The sequence below is a fragment of the Trichechus manatus genome, unplaced genomic scaffold (assembly GCF_000243295.1).
Source record: "Trichechus manatus latirostris isolate Lorelei unplaced genomic scaffold, TriManLat1.0 scaffold00080, whole genome shotgun sequence".
NCBI classification, from domain to species: domain Eukaryota; kingdom Metazoa; phylum Chordata; class Mammalia; order Sirenia; family Trichechidae; genus Trichechus; species Trichechus manatus.
This window is the reverse complement of record NW_004444016.1, coordinates 727,801-747,634: the sequence shown is the minus strand read 5'-3', so window position 1 is coordinate 747,634 and position 19,834 is coordinate 727,801. Positions and strand designations below refer to the sequence as shown.

General features: G+C 39.0%; 1 protein-coding gene across 1 annotated transcript in view; it reads left to right on the top strand.

Annotated features, from left to right (window-relative positions):
* Nucleotides 1-3,955, top strand: part of SLC47A1 (solute carrier family 47 member 1) — a 194,367-nt gene extending 190,412 nt beyond the window's left edge. Inside the window, 3 exon segments of the mRNA XM_023735513.1 lie at nt 2,292-2,386; nt 3,362-3,416; nt 3,717-3,955. Of these exon segments, the coding sequence (XP_023591281.1) occupies nt 2,292-2,386; nt 3,362-3,416; nt 3,717-3,955 (389 nt within the window).
* Nucleotides 3,956-19,834: the final 15,879 nt, after the last annotated feature.

Sequence of the window (19,834 nt, the reverse complement as noted above, 5' to 3'; positions counted from 1 at the left end):
ATATGTAATTGTCAAATGGAGTACCCTGGGTGGTACAAATGGTTAATGCACTTGGCTGCTAACCAAAAGGCTGGCAGTGCAAATCCATCCAGAAGTGCCTTGAAAGAAAGGCCTGGCAATCTACTTCCAAAAAACCAGCCTTTGAAAACCCTGTGGAGTTCTACTCTGACACCGACTTAACGGCAGCTGGTAACTGGTAATTGTCAAAGACATGGTATTTAGTAACTATATAATATTTCCTTGTCTCATTTATTTAATCTTTCCTTAATATTGGATATATAATTTGCTTCTTTATAAATAACATTGTGATGAGCATCCCAGGTATATGAATTATTAACATTTCCAAATCTTTCCTTAGGCTAGATACCTAGGAATGAAGTTACTTGAACAAAGGGTGTAATCTCTCCATCTGTCTACTTCTAAACTGGAGGTTATTCCAATTTTTGTTTTATTGCCAGGAGTATGTCTGAGGGCCAGCCTCAGTGTACCTTTGCCAGTGGAGCCCCCAGATATGTTATGAATGAATTAGTGGACTAATTTCCAATTTACAGCCTATTATAACTCTAGCTTAAGTAAACAGCTTGCTTTATTGTGAAATTGTTGGCATATAAGTCATTTTTGTGTGTGTGTGGTAAAATATATATAACAAAATAAAATATGTAACAACTTTCGCCAATTCAACAATTTTACACGTATAATTCAGTGACATTGATTGTATTCATCATGTTGTGCAACCATCACCAATATCCTTTTTCAAATTATTCCACCACCATTTACAGAAACTCAGTGTCCTCTAAGCACTGATTTCCCTTTTCTCTCTCCCTCATCCCCTAGTAACCACTAATAAAATTTTGTCTCTATACATTTGCCTGTTTCATATAAGTGGGATCATACAGTATTTGTCCTTTTGTGACTGACTTATTTCACTCAGCATAATGTTTTCAAGGTTCATCTATGTTGTGGCATGCATCAGAACTTCATTCCTCTTTACAGCTGCATAATACTACATTTTATGTATATACCATATTTTGTTTATCCATTCATCTTGTGGTGGACATTTCTGTTGTTTCCACCTTTTGGCTATTGTGAACAGTCTGCAGTGAGCATTGGTGTACAAGTTTCTGTTTGTGTTCCTGCTTTCAGTTCTTCTGGGATTGGGATTGCTGAGTTGTATGGTTCTATGTTCAAATTTTTGAAGAATCATTAAACTATTTTCCATAGCAGCTGTACTATTTTTGCATTCCCACCAGCAATGGATGAGGGTTCCAATTTCTCCACATCTTTGCCAAAACCTGTCTTTTCCTTTTTTTTGTCATAGTAATTTGTAAGTCAATGTGTTTAAGAGGTTGAAAATAATTTCTTCTCGTAAGTAAGTAGGTATTGTGCACATATTCTTTTACGGAGTACTTTTGTAGCCTCAATAATCTTTTCCATACAGCATTTGGAGTGATTGTTTTCAGAATGAGCTTTTTAAATATCAAGTCTCACATACATAAACACACACCCCAGTCTAAAACCGTCCAATGGATTCCCACTAGACTTAGAATAAAGCCTAAATCCTTGCATGGCTCACATGTTCTCATGTGGTCAGCTTCTCTGACCTCAGCTCCTGCGCACTCCCCTCCACCTTGGAGCTCATGATGTTCTGTCCACACTGGCCTTTCTGTTCCTCCCACTCACAAACTAGTCCTTCCCTAGGCCTTTACCCTTGCTCTTCCCTCTGCCTGGAGTGCCCTTTCCTACAGCTTCTTATGGCTGGCTCCTTACCACTCAGGTTTCCACCTCAGAGAGGCCCTCCTGACCATCTTATTCAAAATATCTTCTACAGTACTTTTCATAGCACTGATCAGTCTTTGAAATTATCATGTTTGCTTTCTTGTTTATTGTTTGTCTCCCCCCGCTGGAATATAAGCTCCATGAGCGCAGCGACCTTGTCTGCCTGTTCAATGCTGTATGTCTAGCACTTAAAACAATACCTGGCACATACACACACACACACACACACACACACACACACACACAAAGCCAATAAATATTTGTTAAATCAGCATATAAGCACTAAACAGTTTGGAGGGTGTTTTGTATTATTTGTTAATTGATTGACTGATTGCCATTGATAGCACAATGGTAAACTTGATTCTAATCCCTGGTCTGTAGTTACCTAAAAATTTAAGGAAGTTAATTTAATTGAAACTTTTCTTTGTAGTTATAGTAGTTAGGGAAGAATTTTAGTGAGATTAGGAACAGAACTGAAGAAAATCTAAAATGTGCTATGCCTTTTACACCCACAGGACTCTGGTCTGAGTTGGTAATTTGTGTCTTCTTTCAAGCGCTTTTCTATTTGGTATACATTTTGAGGACAAACTTGAATAGAGTTGCAGAGCAGGTAACAGTGAATAATGATTTGTTAGCAGTTTTTAAGGCTTTTTTTTTTTTTTTTTGGTCCATGGTGTACTAAAAAGCAGTAGGCTAAGTATCTGGGATTAGTGGAAAGTACTTTAGGGACAGAGCCACAACATATGGATGGAGGATCGGGATCTTGACTGATTTGGGGATCTGTGTGTTGAATTGTGAGCCCTTTTTATTGCACTGAGACTTGAGATTAGATGGGTGGAAGGCTGCCTTACTGGAGGGGTTATTAATGAGACATAGAATAAGTTTAGATGCATAAATTGTCACAATCTAAGTTTTGACCACCTTTTAGTTTTCAAATCTCTTTTGATTTGCCTAATTGGGATGTAGTATATATTTTCTACCTTCAATTTATTAAGGGAATAAGGTATGTTGTTGTTGTTGTTAGTTGCCATTGAGTCGATTCTGACTCATGATGAACCCACGTGTGCAGAGTAGTACTGCTTCATAGGGTTTTCAAGGCTGTGAAGGAACCAGATAGCCAGGCCTTACTTCTTAGGCACTTCTGGGTAGGTTTCAATCACCAGCCTTTCAGTTAGTAGTCCATTTGCACACCCAGGGACTCCTTTTAGGAATAAAGTATACAGGACATTAAATTGGACCATAAACTCTCCATTAGATGATAATACCATTTCTCTTTAGACTTTATTTCTTTTATTTGTGTTTAGGAACACTAAAGAGAATAAGTGCAAAAAATATACTAAATTTGCAATTATAGTAACAAGTAGCTTTTCATATTATCATTGTGAGCTGATTATAGGGGAAGACTAGTAGCTTTCTGGTGTTATGTTTTGCTGGCATTGGGCATTTACAGGATCAAAAAAGACTTGCTAGATATTATAATCCCTTAGCAGTAGTTTCAGCAGTAGCTTTAAATGGAATTTTTAAAGAAAGAGCACTAGCTTAATTTGACTTACAATTCATTTGCTTATGTGACGCTTGTATTTAGGCACAGGTTCAAGCTGGGCTAAAAGTGATTACGGAGACCATACCTACCATAACAGGTAACAGAAGACCTTGTCTACTATATGCTATTACTGTCTTACAAAGGCTGAAACTTAATGTAGCCAGAGTTGCTTAGTTTATGAGATCCTGCTCTCTTGATCAATAAAACTTATCTCTGCCCTAGTAGTCGGTGAGATTAACTCTGGATTCTTCCACAAAATGTTTTCAATATAATTTCACATGCACTAATCAGTGTTTGATGGTCATTGTTTACAATGTGTTCTTGCATAACCTTTAGTAATGTTCCTTTACTTAACCTGGTACATAAGTAATTACTCCACTGCTATTTCTACAAACAGAACTACCTGTCCTGGAAAGAGAAGTAGTCGATGGAGTGATTTTGCCTGATGTCATTAGACCAGGGAGCCAGACCATGCAACTGATGGTACTTGAAGACAGCACTCAGTATTCAGTGTCCACCATTGGGAATGCTTTGACAGTGAAGCAGTTGATTTTCTATCATGGAATGGCCTTAGCTATTGCTGTTGCTATCATCATAGCAGGAATTTTAATAAGAGTTTTCAGTGACCCTAGTTAAAATGGAAAAATTATTACCAACCTGAAAACTAGAAATGCTTATTATATGCCATATATTAAGAAATGAGAAGTGACCTTTGGATGGTGGTCCTGCTCTCAACTGTGGTGGAAAGGGTATCAGTGATAGTATTCTTGGTTATTCCAAGAAAGTGCACTATCCTATTGGAGATCAAGAAAAAAGCTATAATTTTAAGTAACTTTTCTCCCAAATGTTAACTCTGTCATGGTTTTTAAATCTGTAAATTTGATTTTCCCTGATTTACTCTTCATATATTATCTTTCTTCTTCCAGGAAAGCAGTTCATAGTCCTATAAAGTATTAATTGCCAATCTAATTTTGTCTGTATTTCTCAATTAACGTATTTAATCTTATAAGTATGTATTAAGTGCCTTTTCAGGTCCTATCCCAGGTATTACCTTGTAATGTATTATAAAATAAACACCTTAAAATTTAGAATGTGTCATGACAATATTTGGGGCTGTAAATTCAGTCTGAAAGATAACTATTAGTTTTTTGCCTTTTAACAAGTTTTTTGTAGCACCTTTCATATTAACTCCCCCACATGTCTGTCAGTTTGTCTTACTGTAGGGGTTTGCATGGTGCTGTGATGCTGAAAGCTATGCCACTGATACTCAAATACCAGCAGAGTCACTCATGGTGGGCAGGTTTCAGCTGAGCTTCCAGACTGACAGACTAGGAAGAAGGACCCAGCAGTCTACTCTGAAAAGAATTAGCCAGTGAAAACCTTATGAATAGCAGCAGAACATTGTCTGATACAGTTGCAGAAGATGAGCCCCTCACGTTGGAAGGCACTCAAAATACGACTGGGGAAGAGCTGCCTCCTCAAAGTGGAGTCAACCTTAATGACATGGATGGAGTCAAGCTTTCGAGACCTTCATTTGCTGCTGCAGCACAACTCAAAGTGAGAAGAAAAGCTGCAAACATCCATTAATAATAGGAACATGGAATGTGCGAAGTATGAATCTCGGAAAATTGGAAATCATCAAAAATGAAATGGAACACTTAAACATCAATATCCTAGGCATTAGTGAGCTGAAATAGACTGGTATTGGCCATTTTGAATCGGACAATCATATGGTCCACTGTGCCAGGAATGACAGAGGAATGGGGTTGCATTCATCGTCAAAAAGAATATTTCAAGCTCTATCCTGAAGTTCAACGCTGTCAGTGATAGGATAATATCCATACTGCTACAAGGAAGACCAGTTAATACTGTAACCGACAGGGTTAAACTGTTTCCCCTTCTAAAATGTAACTGACAAGGTTAAACTATTTCCCCTTCTAAAATGTAACTGACAAGGTTAAACTATTCCCTTCTCCTTCTCTCATCCCAGCCAGGCTCTCTGAGTTCCTGATAAGACATTTTTGTGTTGTCCGTGTAACAACACAAGGTCGTCTTACTGCTGCTTCTCTGCTCAAGGTCACTTCACTACTCACCTGCCCCCCCCCCCACATTTGGACATGAGCACTAAATCACAAAACTGTCCTTAGATAAACTTCATGTGTCATACCCCCCTAGCTGTCATATTGCACCCCCACTGCACCCCATACATGTTAATTAGTTCCTGAAATTGCCCACCTATTCCCAGAAACTTCATGAATTATGCATAAGTTCCCTATCCAGAACCCTGTAACTGCCCTAAAATCCACAGCTTCAGGGAGCTTGATTTGAGACTTAGCCTCTGAACTCCTTACTTGACCAGCTTGGGTAAAGTCCACTTTCTCTTTCTCAAAAGCCTGGTGTCTCTCAATTGACTTGAGGGATCACATTGGGCAGGACCAATTCCCATCAGTTACAGTACAACTGTTAATCAAATTTACATACCAACCACTAAGGTCAAAGATGAAGAAATTGAAGATTTTTACCAACTTATGCAGTCTGAAATTGATCAAACATGCAATCATGATGCATTGATAAATACTGGCTACTGAAATGGGGAAGTTGGAAACAAAGAAGAAGGATCAGTAGTTAAAAAATATAGCATTGCTGATAGAAATGATGCCAGAAATCGCGTGGTAGAACTTTGCAAGACCAATGACTTCTTCATTGCAAATATCTTCTTTCAACAACATAAACAGCGACTATACACATGAACCTCACCAGATGGAGTACACAGGAATCAAACTGACTACATCTGTGGAAAGAAACAATAGAAAACCTCAATATCATCAGTGAGAACAAGGCCAGGGGCTGACTGTGGAACAGATCATCAATTGCTCATATGCAAGTTCAGGTTGACACTGAAGAAAATTAGAACAAGTCCACAAGAGCCAAATCACGACCTTGAGTATTTTCCCACCTGAATTTAGAAACCATCTCAGGAACAGATTTGGCACTTTGAACACTAATGACCGAACACCAGATGAGTTGTGGAATGCCATCAAAAGTATCATACATGAAGAAATCAAAAAGTCATTAAAAAGACAGGAAAGAAAGAAAAGACCAAAATAGATGTCAGAAGAGACTCTGAAAGTTGCTCTTAAATGTCGAGTAGCTAAAGAGAAAGGAAGAAATGATGAAGTAAAAGAGCTGAACAGAAGATTTCAAAGGGCGGCTCGAGAAGACAAAGTAGAGTATCATAATGACATGTGCAAAGACCTGGAGTTAGAAAACCAAAAGGGAAGAACATGCTCAGCATTTCTCAAGCTGAAAGAACTGAAGAAAAAATTCAAGCCTCGTGTTGCAATATTGAAGGACTCTATGGGCAAAATATTGAATAATGCAGGAAGCATCAAAAGAAGATCGAAAGAATACACAGAGTCACTATACGAAAAAGAATTGGTCGACGTTCAACCATTTCAGGAGGTAGCATATGACTAGGAACCGATGGTACTGAAGGAAGAAGTCCACGCTGCACTGAAAGCATTGGCAAAAAACAAGGCTCCAGGAATTGACAGAACACCAATTGAGATGTTTCAACAAACGGATGCAGTGCTGGAAGTGCTTACTTATCTATGCCAAGAAATTTGGAAGACAGTTACCTGGCCAACCAACTGGAAGAGATCCATATTTATGCCTATTCCCAAGAAAGGAGATCCAACCACATGTGGAAATTATCAAACAATCTCATTAATATCACATGCAAGTAAAATTTTGCTGAAGATCATTCAAAAGCAGCTGCAGCAGTGTATCGACAGGGAACTGCCGGAAATTCAAGCCAGATTCAGAAGAGGACGTGGAACCAGGGATTTCAGATGGATCCTGGCTGAAAGCAGAGAATACTAGAAAGATGTTTACCTGTGTTTTATTGACTATGTAAAGGCATTCGACTGTGTGGATCATAACGAATTATGGATAACATTGCAAAGAATGGGAATTCCAGAACACTTAATTGTGCTCATGAGGAGTCTACATAGACCAAGAGGCAGTCATTCAAACAGAACAAGGGGATACTGCATGGTTTAAAGTCAGGAAAGGTGCAGGACCGGGCAGTGTTTCATTCTATTGTGTGTAGGGTCGCTATGAGTCAGAACCAACTCTGTCACCTAACAACAACAACATACTCTTCTCTGCTACTCAGCTCCCATAATGCTGGCAGCTATGGCTTCACTCTCCAAGCAGGAGATTGCTAGAGCTTTTTCCAAGGACTCTGACCAGCCCAAAAAGAAAATCCTAAAAATACTGATCTAATTGAGGATTCCCTAACAAAAATCTTAGCAGATTACTTAAGGTGTAGCTCACAGTTCAAAGACCCCCCTCCCCCACCCCAGGTGCTCAGTGTTTCTGTCCATTTTTTATCTCCCTCTCTTAAATATGAACAAGCAGCCTAAGATTTTCAAATATCTGTGAAAAGCCAATTATATGAGAAAACAACTAGATAGGAACATAGGCTTTGTAGGGAGAAAAAACTTACATCCTAATGTAATTACCATATTTTTATACAAATAGCGTGCACCTACTACATTTGTTTAACAGCCGGTCCCTCCCACAGTGAGGTATTTTTGTAAGTGCGCTATGCTAGTTTTTTTTACAGGAACAACTAAAATTAGCATAACAGTGAATATGAAAATACCTCATGGGGGAGGGCACGGTTGGCAAACAAATGTAGAAGGCACCCATTATTTACATAAAAATACGGTACAGGTAATAGAAAACATTACAACCATGATACAGAATAGGATGCTATACAATAAAACATTCAGAGAATTTTTTTTTTTGAGGTAAAATTTACACAACATGAAATTAGACATTTTTAAGTGAACAATTCAGTGGCATTTAGTACATTCACAGTGTTGTGCAACCTATTTGGAACCTCTGTCAAGTTCCAAAACATTTTTATCACCCTAAAGGGAAATCCCATACCCATTAAGCAGTCACTCCATATTTCCTTCTCTTCCCAGCCTGATAGCCACCAATCTGCTTTCTGTATCTATGGATTTGCCTCTTCTGGACATTTTATATAAATGTTATCATACAATATGTGACCTTTCCCGTCTGGCTTCTTTAACTTGCACAATATTTTCGATGTTCATCCATGTGGGAACATGTATCAGTACTTCATCACTTTTTTATGGCTAAGTAGTATTGGACTGGATGGATATATGTACCATATTTCAGTTATCTATTTATCAGCTGATGGACATTTAGGTTGTAGCCACCTTTTGGCTATTGTGAATAGTGCTATTATGAGCATTTGTGTACAAGATTTTGTGAGAACATATGTTTCCATTTTTTGGGGTTCATACTAAGAGTGGAATAGCTGGGCCATATGGTGAAGAATATGGAATATATCATGGACTGCCAGAAGAACGAATAAATATGTCTTAGAAGACATACAGCCAGAATGCTCCTTAGAAACGAGGATGGTAAGACTTAGTCTCATGTACTTTGGACATGTTGTTAGGAAGGACCAGTCCCTAGATGAGGACATTTTCTTAAGCTAAGCAGTCTAGAGAAGCAAAACCAGTGAAGCATGTATACGTGTGTGTGTGTGTGTGTGTGTGTGTGTGTATGGGTATGGGTATGTGTATACGTATGTATGTATATACATAGAAAGAGAGAAAGTGAGAGAGAGAGAGATTTAGCTCAAGGAAATGGCTCACATGGTTGTAGAGGCTATCTAGTCCCAAGTCCACGGGTCAGGCATCAGGCTGGAGGCTTCGCCTAACTTACTTAGCTGTAGGGGCTGATGAATCCAAGATTGGCAGGTCAGACAGCAGGCTGCTGGCTCACGGGCTGTGGAAGCTTACCAATTCAAGATAGACAGGTAAGAGGGTAGGCTGCTGGCTCAAGCCCCAAGAACTAGAAGTCAGATGATAATAAGCCAGATGCAGGATCCACAGCGAGCAAAAGCCAGCAAGCTTTGCCAGAATGTCCATATATATTGGATGCAGGCCACACTCCTGAGGAAACTCCCGTTACAACTTATTGGCTGATCACATCAGATCAGAACATGGAGGTGATTACATTACATCACAATGGAGAATAACTGCATCATTACATAGTTGCCAAACTACATCATTATGTAATTGCCAAACCATTGAGAATCAGGGCCCAGCCAAGTTGACACACAACCTTAACCATCGCAGTCCACCCCTTGTCAACTTGGCACCTGTACACATCTTCTTAAACCATACACAATCTCTCAATGAAGACAATTACAAAGCCATACTCGTGCCTAACATGATACAACTAATGGGTACAGTCAAAAATGCACTAGTCCCGTTTACATCTTAGATTTTATAAGTGAAGAAAACAAAAATATTTGATGCACACATACAAGAAAGAAATATAGGTGGAGTGACCCAACCTTCATTCCTGAACATTTCTTTGAACACTTTTTATTAGCAAATTCATGTCAGAATTGGGTTGTTGTAGTTTTCCATTGACCTTAATCACAGGGCATGATAGTACTAAGAGACACCCTAAGGGACCTGCTGCATATCAGACTTACTCTACCTCCATTATACAACACCAATTCTATTTCCCCTTGATAGTCAGGATCAATCACACCAGCCAATATGGTAACTCCCTTTACCTGTTGATCCAGAGGCATGAGAAGCCCAAAGTAGCCAGGTGGCATGCTTAACTTCCAGTTCAATGGAATCTATGTTGTGTCTCTAGGTGGGAGCATTCCTTCCTTTTAAACTAAGACCTCTAGACCCAAAGAGCATGGGCTTGCAGGAACAGGAAGCAAATATTTTGCGAATGGGTCACTAGGGATAATAGTGAGTGGTGCCACTCCCATTTCCACCCCTTGATTCCTGGACCCGTGAATCCTGGCTATGGGAGAAACAGCACCATATATTGGACACTGGTTTAGAGCATGTACAGCCTCCTGGAGAACATTGGCGAACACTGCAAAGTATTGCCACCTAGCTGGTGCTGTAATTGTGTCTTTAGGAGGCCATTCCATTGTCCTCTCAAGCCAACTTCTTTAGGATGATGGGGAACGTGGAAAGACCAGTGAATTCCATGAGCATGGGCCAATTGCCACACTTCATTTGCTGTGAAGTGAGTCCCTTGATCCAAGGCGATGCTGTGTGGGATAATATGATGGTGGATAAAGCATTCTGTGAGCCCAGAGATGGCAATTTTGGCAGAAGCATTGTGTGCAGGGAAGGCAAATCCATATCCAGAGTGTCTGTTCCAGTAAGGACAAAACGCTGCCCTTTCCATGATGGAAGTGGTCCAATGTAATCAACTTACCACCAGGTTCCTGGCTGATCACCTCGAGGGACAGTGCGATATCTGGACTCAGTGTTGGTCTCTGCTGCTGGAAGATCGGGCATTCAGCAGTTGCTGTAGCCAAGTCAGCCTTGCTGAGTGGAAATCCATGTTGCTGGGTCCATGAATAACTTCCATCCCTGCCACCATGGCCACTTTGTTCATGGGCCCATTGGATAATGATGGGAGTGACTGGGAAAAGAGGAGATGACTGGTTTCCACAAAAAGCATCTTCCTATCCACTTGATTGTTAAAATCCTCCTCTGCCAAGGTCACCCTTTGGTGAGCATTCACATGAGACACAAATATCTTCACCTCTCTGGCCCATTCGGAGAGGTCTATCCACATACCTCTTACCCATAAATCCTTGTCTCCAATTTTCCAATCATGTTCCTTTCAAGTCCCTGACCATCCAGCCAAACCATTGGTCACAGCCCATGAATTAGTATACAATTGCACATGTGGCCATTTCTCCTGAACAACAAGGTGCACTACTTGAAGTTCTGCCCATTCAGAGATTTCCCTTTGCCACTGTCCTTCAGGAAGGTCCCCGAAAGGGGCTGTAGTGCTGCTGCTGTCCACTTTCAAGTAGTGCCTGCACAGCACGCAGAACCGTTTGTAAATTAGGTACATGTTTTCTCTTCCTCAGTCAACTGATCATAAGGAACTCCCCATGAGGCCGCAGGTGCAGACTGGGAGAGGGAAGTTAATCTGACATAAGTGGAGACCATGGGCATTTGGGCCACTTCCTCATGTAATTTACTTGTTCCTCCAGATCCTGCTTGGGGCCCACCTCATTGTACCACTTCCATTTAATGATGATATGCTGCTGTGCAGGTCCAAGTTTATGGCTCTGTGGGTCAGACAACACCCAGTTCATGATGGGCAACTCTGGCTGCATGGTGACTTGGTGGCCCATGGGTAAGCATTCAGTCTCTACTAAGGCTCGGTAACAAGCAAAAGCTGTTTCTCAAAAGGAGAGTAGTTATCTGCAGAGGATGGCAGGGCTTTCCTCCAAAATCCTAAGGGTCTTCACTGTGATTCACCAATAGGGTCCTGCCAAAGACTCACAAACAGCATCTCTATCTGCCACTGACACTTCAAGCACCACTAGACATGCAGGATCATATGTCCCAAGCAGCAGAGCCACTTGCACAGCAGCTGAACCTGTTAGAGAGCCTTCTCTTGGCCTGAGTCCTACTCAAAACTAGCAGTTTTATGAGTACACTTGATAAATAGGACAAAATTGTAGAAAAGTATCAAACGTGATCACCCAGAGCCTCACCTCTCACCAATACTTGATCTACTGGTGGTGATATTTTGTGTATTTCTATTGCCACCTCTTGCCATGAACTAACAGTACACTGTTTACTACTGGAAGCAGAGTCATCATCTTTAAGACTACTAAGACTGGAGAACCAATTTAGAAAACTCGTTCTTATAATTTTGTTTTCTCTAGAACTACCCTCAGTAACAAATGTCTTAGAGAAGGAAAACCAGTACATAGTATAAATGTGTATATATATATTTATTTATCTCAAGGAAGTGGCTCACACAGTTGTAGAGGCTAGCAAGTTCCAAGTCTGTGGATCAAGCATCAGGCTGGAGGCTTCTCCTAACTCACGTAGCTGCAGGGGCTGATGAATCCAAGACTTGTGGGTCAGACAGCAGGCTGCTGGCTCACAGGCTGCAGGGGCTGATGAATCCAAGATTTGTGGGTCAGACAGCAGGCTGCTGGCTCACAGGCTGCAGAGGCTGATGAATCCCAAGATCAGCAGGCAATATGGCAGGCCGCTGGCTCAAGTCCCAAGAACCGGAGGTCAAATGATGATGAGCCCAACTCAGGATCTGCAGTGGACAAAAGCCATGAGCTTTGCCAGAACATCCATATGTACTGGATACAGGCCACACCCCCAAGGAAATTCCCCTTACAACTTATTGCTGATCAAATCAGATCACATCTTGAAGGTGATTACATTATATCACAAAATCGAGGATAAATACATCATTACATAACTGCTAAATTCCATCATTATGTAACTGCCAAACTACATCATTACATAACTGCCAAACTACATCATTACATAACTGCAAAACCACTGAGAATCATGGCCTAAAGCAGAGGGTCAGCAAAAAACAGAAAGACCCTCAATGAGATGGATTGACACAGTGACTGAAACAATGGGCTCAAATAGCAATGATTGTGAGAATGGTGCAGTATTGTGTTTCTTTCTGTTGTACATAGGGTAGCTATGAGTCAGAACTGACTCAACAGCACCTAACAACAACAACATGGTAATTCTATATTTAACTTTTTGAAAAACTGAAAAATTGTTTTCCACAGTAGCTGCAAGAGGAATTTTTACATTCCCACCAGCTGTAGTCAAGTGTTCCAAATTTTCCACAGCATCGCCAAAACTTGTGATTTTGCATTTTTGGTGTGTTTGTTTTTATAATAGCTACCCTCATGAGTGTGAAGTGGTATCTTACTGTAGTTTTCATTTGCATTTCTCTAATGACTAGTAGCAACTCTGGTGACACAATGGTTAAGCATTTGGCTGCTAACCAAAGGGTCACCAGTTCAAATCCACCAGCCACTCCACCAGAGAAAAGGTCTGTTGATCTGTTCCCATAAAGATTTCAGCCCAGGGAAGCCTATGGGGCAGTTCTATTCTGTCCTATAGGGTCTCTATGAGGCACAAACGATGACACACAACAACAAGGACTAGTGATATTGAACATTTTTTCATGTGCTTGTTGGCCATCTGTATATCTTCTTTGGAGAGCTATCTATTAAAGTCTTTTGCCAAGTATTTAACTGGGTGGTTTGTCTTTATGTTGTTGAGTTCTTTATGTATTCTGGATACTAGATATATTATTGCAGATATTTACTCCCATTCTGTATGTTGTTTTTTTACTTGATAGTGTCCTCTGATGCACAAAAGTTTTTAACTTTGATGAAATCAGATTTACCTATTTTTTCTTTTGTCACTTGCTATTTTGGTGTCATATGTAAGAATTTTTTATCAGATCCTCAGAAAATTTCATGAAAGTGCTCTTGGAATCTAAAAATAGTATAGAAAAATGTAAAACTAGATAGAACAGTTGGAAGATAATGTAGAAGAAACTTTCCAGAAAGCATAGCAAACAGACAAAAAAAGAAAGGAAAGAGAAGTGAAGAGATAAAGGACCAATTTGAATAATAGGAGTTCCAGAAAGAGAGAACAAAGGAAATGAGATAATCAATAAGATAGCTTTTAAAACTATATATCAGAAGTTAAGGTTCTAGATTGAAAGGGCCCATCACAATGGATGACAAAAGACCTACTCTAGGGTTTATCATTTTCATATTTCAGAGCCCTGGGGATAAAGAATGTGAACAATTCAATGGGGACAAACAATGTCCTTAGTCCTGGACACATCCAAGAAACTAGAATGCCCAAACTTCCAGACTGGAAAAACAAAGCACACAAAAGGATTCAGATTATCATGGTTTTGAATTTCTCAACAACACTGGGAGCTAGAAGGCAATGATGCAGTACCTTCAAAATTCTGAAGGAAAATAACTTCTAACCTAGAATTAAAAGTTCTATGCCCAGCCAAACAATCAATTAAATAGCAGAGTAGAATAAAGACATTTCAACAGTCAAGTTTCAAAAAAAAATTCTTTTTACCAACTGTCTCTCTTTTTCTTGGAACTACTGGAAGATATACTTTACCAAAATAGGGGGTGAAGCAATAAAGAGGAAAACACTGGATCGAAGAAAAAGAAGATCCAACTCAGGAGAGAGGTGAAGGAATGTCCAGGATGATAGCAGAAGGAGATTGCAGGATGACAGTTGTGCACCAAGTTGGAGAACTGCCAGTTCGGTTTGGAGCAGGTCAGAATTCTCCAGAAGAAACCTCTCTCAGTAAGGTGAAACTGAGAATACCTGATGTGAAAGTGACTTAGACCAGTGTTACTCGAAATATGGTCCACAGACTGGCGCTGCTCTTGAATTGCTTACTGTTCACAATGAGGTAAGGAGTTGTTCAAAAATGTAAATCACCTGTATTACTTAATTCAACTGACTTTTTTTTTTCATAGCAAGACTTTTTGATGAAAAAAACAATGCACTGATTTAAATTCTGGTACAAGGTCCTTATCTTATTGCAGAACGTTTAGTAGCACTGATTTAGACAATGAAAAAAATTTAATGTTGAATTAGTGGATTACATAGAAAGCAGCAAATTTAAAAATAAACAAGAGAATTATTAACCCTGGGTAAAACAGATTGTGTAGGGAAGGAAAAGTAATCCATGGTTTTCTATATGGTTTAGTTGTGAATCGAATTTGAAGTGGTGAAAGGAATTAGAAAGAAAAAAAAAAAAAAACTGTCAGCCCAGATTTCAATGTCCAGCAAAAATATCTTTCCAAAGTGAAGATCAAATAAAGATCTTTACACAATAATGAAAGCTGAAACAAATCATTGTCAGTGGACCTGAAGTTCAAGATATGCTAAAGGAAGTTTTTCAGGCTGAAATGACGTCAGATGCAATCTCATATACATGAGAAGGCATGAAGAGTGCAAGTAATGGTATACATACAGGAAAAAATATAAAAAAGAAAGAGAGTGGGTTTTTTTTCTTCTTCTTCTTTTTTAAATTTCTTTAAAAGACAAATAGCTGGGAGATATCCCTGAAACGGGCAGAGTAGGGAACTCCAAATCTCTATCCTTCAACTAAAGCAATGAACAAGCTGGCAAAAACTGTCAGAATCAACTTTTTCAGAACTCTGGAATCTAACCAAAAGCTTACAATAGCCAGAGGTCCCTAGGTAGCACAAATGGTTTGCACTTGACTACTAACTTAAAGGTTAGTGGTCTAACAATACCTATCAAAATTCCAACACCCTTCTTTGCAGAAATGGAAAAGCCAATCCTCAAATTTATAGGGAACAGCAAGGGACTCCAAATAGCTAAAGCAAATCTTGAAGAAGAATAAAGTAGCAGGATTCACACTTTCTGATTTCAAAACATACTACAAAGCTACAGTAATTAAAACATCCTGGTACTAGTATAATAAACATATAGACCAATGCAATAGAATTGAAAATCCAGAAATAAATCTGTACATATATGGTTAACTGATTCTCAGTAAGAGTGCTAAGTTCATTCAATGGGGAAGGTAGAATCTCTTCAATAAATGGTGCTGAGAAAACTGGATTTCCACATGCAGAAGAATGAATCAGTATCCTTGTCTTACATCATACACAAAAAGCAGTTCAAAATGGATCAAGAACCTAAATGTGAAAACTAAAACCATAAAATTCATAGAAGAAAATGTAGGGGTGAGGCTGTGGGATCTAGTGTTTCACAATAGATTACCAGATAGATATAGCAAAAGCCCAAGCAGCAAAAGACAAAATAGATAGGACTGCATAAAAATTAAATACTTTTGTACATCAAAGGATTTTATCAATGAAGTAAAAAGACATCCTACAGACTGGGAGAAAATTTTGGGGAGCCATATAGCAGATAAGGGCCTAATATCCAAAATATATATAAAACTTCTGCAACTTAACAACAAAAAAGCAAACAACACAATCAAAGAATGAGCAAAGAACTTAAACAAGTATTTCACCAAAAAGGATATTCAAACGTCCAATAAGAACATGAAAAATGTTTAACTTCATTAACCATTAGGGACCTATCACCTCACCACCGTTAGAATGTCAATGATTAAAAAAAAGGAAAACAAGTGTTGGCAAGGTTGTGGAGAAACTGGACCACTCATCCACTGCTGGCGGGAATGTAAAATGATGCAACCACTGTGGAAAAGAGTTTGTCAGTTCCTCAAAAAGTTAAACATAGGATTATCATACGACCCAGCAATCCTAATCCTAGGTATACACTCAGAAGTGAAGGCAGGAATACAAACAGAAACCTGTACACCAGTATTCATTGCAGCACTTTTCACAAAAGGTGGAAACAACAGAAATGTCCATTAACAGATGAATGAATAAACAAAATGTGGTATATACACACAATAGAATATTACACAGCTGTAAAGAGAAAGGAAGTTCTGATGCATGCCACAACCTGGATGAACCTTGAAAACATGCTGAGTGAAATAAGTCAGTCACAAAAGGACAAATACTGTATGAGTTCACTTCTATGAAATAAGCAAATATAGAGAAACCAAAGATTATTAATGGTTACTAGATGTGGGACAGAGGGGAAAAAAGGAAAAATGGGAGTTTTTGTTTGGGGGCATTGATTTTATGTTAATGGTGGTGGAATATTTTGAATAAGGATAATGATAATGGTGGCACAACATGAAAAAGGCAATCAATGTCAGTAAGGTGTAAATGTGGAAGTTGTGTTGATATTTTGCTGCATATGTTTTCACCACAATAAAAAAAGAGAGAAAAAATACAAACAAACAAAGGTTAGTAGTTCAAACTCACTCAGTGGTGCCATGGAAGAAAGGCCTGGTGATCTGCTTTCAGAACGTTTAATGAAGAAAGAAACTGCTGAATTTTGGTAAGAGTGCTGTGGTGTTTTAACTTACCTGCTTACCATCACCCACTCCCCAGTTCAGAGCCAGTGAGATGGCAGCTTGCATTCCTGGTGCAGTTTGCTGGTACCAGAGGGAGCAATATGGACCTTATTATCATGAAATTTTGGTTATGTGCTTTGACTTGTCTGGTAGTTCTCTGAAGAGTTGACTCAAGGGCTTGCTTTTATTTTGGCCACCTTGGAGATTTTCCAGGACTGAACCAGCTTAACAGGCAGAATTTGTCAAGAGCACTTAAAGGCAAATGTATTAGCCATAGCCATCTGGGATAAGGGATAAAGTTTGGAGGAAGCAATAGACACACCAAAAATCCTGAGAATGAAGAAGCAGGGGAAGGAGATATATGGGGGAATAAGGACTTTGAAAAGCTCCTGCATATGTCAGGTAATCTAGAAGGCCACGCACATGCTCAGTTGAATACATGCTCAGAAAAGACCTGAGGAGACCCTAAGCTTTGACCTACGGATGACTTTTAGGGTATGTGCTGTCATGGATTGAATTATGTCTCTGAAAATATCTGTCACCTTAGCTAGGCCACGATTCCCAGTATTGTGTGATTGTCCACCATTTTGTCATCTGATATGATTTTCCTACGTGTTGTAAAGCCTACCTCTATGGTGTTAATGAGGCAGGATTAGAGGCAGTTATATTAATGAGGCAGGACTCAATCTACAAGATTAGGTTATGTTTTAGGTCAATCTTTTTTGAGATATAAAAGACAGAAGTGAACAGAGAGGAGAGGAAACTCATACCACCAAGAAACCAATGCATGTCCTTTGGATCCGAGGTTCCTGTGCCGAGAAGCTCCTAGGCTAGGGGAAGATGGATGACAAGGACCCTCCTCCAGAGCGGACAGTGAGAGACAGCCATCCCCTGGAGCTGGTGCCCTGAATTCGGACTTGTAGCATACTAAGCTGTGAGAAAATAAATCGTTTGTTCAAGCTGTCCGCTTGTGGTATTTCTGTTAAAGCAGCACTAGATGACTAAGGCACGTGCAAAAAGTAAGTGAAGGCTAAGACAGGATTGTAAATAGCCTAAGCATTGAAGAAGTTCCCCACGACAGAGCCAAATCCAGGGGAATATTTTCTTTTTTTATTCCTCAGCTTCAAGCATTTAAAGAAATCTCTGTCAAATCACTGGCTGACTGCAAAGCTAATGGAATAGAGACTAGTGGCCACAGATGACAAAAATATAGTCTTTACAAAAATAGTTTAGAAAAGTCACTAAACAAAACAAACAAACAAAAAACCCACATCAAGAATCAACAAAAAATCCTGGGGAGAGGGAAGAATCTGATTTCCAGAGTTGTTACAGTACAATATTCAAACTATCCAGTTTTCAACAAGAACTTACAAGGTATGCAAAGAAACCTGAAGTATGACTCTTTCACAGGAAGAAAAGAAAGTAATAGAAACTGTCCTTTAGGAAGCCCAGACATTGAGTTTACTAGACAAAAACTTAAAATTGACTGTCTTAAATATTCTCAAAGGGCTGAAGGATACCATGGACAAAGAACTAAAGAAAATCAGGTAAATGATGTATAAAAGAGTGGGGAATCTCAATAAAGAGATAGAAATTATGAAAAAGAACCGGATAGAAATTATGGAGCTGAAAAGTACAACAGTTGAAATGAAAAATTTACTAAAGGGGTTTAACATCAGATTGGAGCATGCAGAAGAGAGAATCAACAAACTTGAAGCCAGGGCAATAGACATTACCCAGTCTGAGAGGCAGAAATAAAAATAAAGAAAGATGAACAGAGCTTAAGTGACTTATAGAACATCATTGAGCATGCCAACATATACATTATAGAAGTCTAGAAGGAGAAGAGAGAAACGGAAAGAAAGAATATATGAAGACAGAATGACTGAAAACTTCCAAAATTTGATGAAAGACATACATCTTACACATCCAAAAAACTCAACAAACTCCAAGTGGGATAAACTCAATGAGAACCACACTGGGACAAATTACAATGAAACTGTTAGAAATCAAAGAAAGAATCTCGACAGCAGCAAGAAAGGAGCAACTTGTCACACACAAGAGATCCTAAATAAGATTAAGCACTGATTTCTCCTCAAAAACCATAGAAGCCACAATGGCTCTATGACATATTTAAAATGGTGAAAGAAAAACTGTCAACCAAGAATTCTATATATTACAAAACTATTCTTCAAAATGAACAATAAATTAAGACTTTCCCAGATAAAAAATAGCTAAGGAAGTTCATTGCTAATAGACTTGTCCTAGAAGAAATGCTTTAGCAGGCTAAAAGGAAATGATAGTATGTGGTAACTCAAATTCATATGAAGAAATAAAGATCACTAGTAAAGGTAACTAGGTAAATATAAAAGCTAGAATTAGTTCGTTTTTGCTTTGTAACTCCTCTTTTTGTTTTCTATATGATTTAAGAGACAATGAGATAAAGCAATAATTATAACTATGTTGATGGACATACAATGTATAAAGATGTAATTTGTGACAATAATAACAAAGAGAGTGGAGCTGGATAGGTGCAGAGTTAATGTATGCTTCTCAAGATAAGTTTGTATCAAAGGACTAATGGATGGACCACAACTACCACAGCCTTCACCAAACTGAGTCCAGCACAACTAGATGGTGCCCAGCTACCAC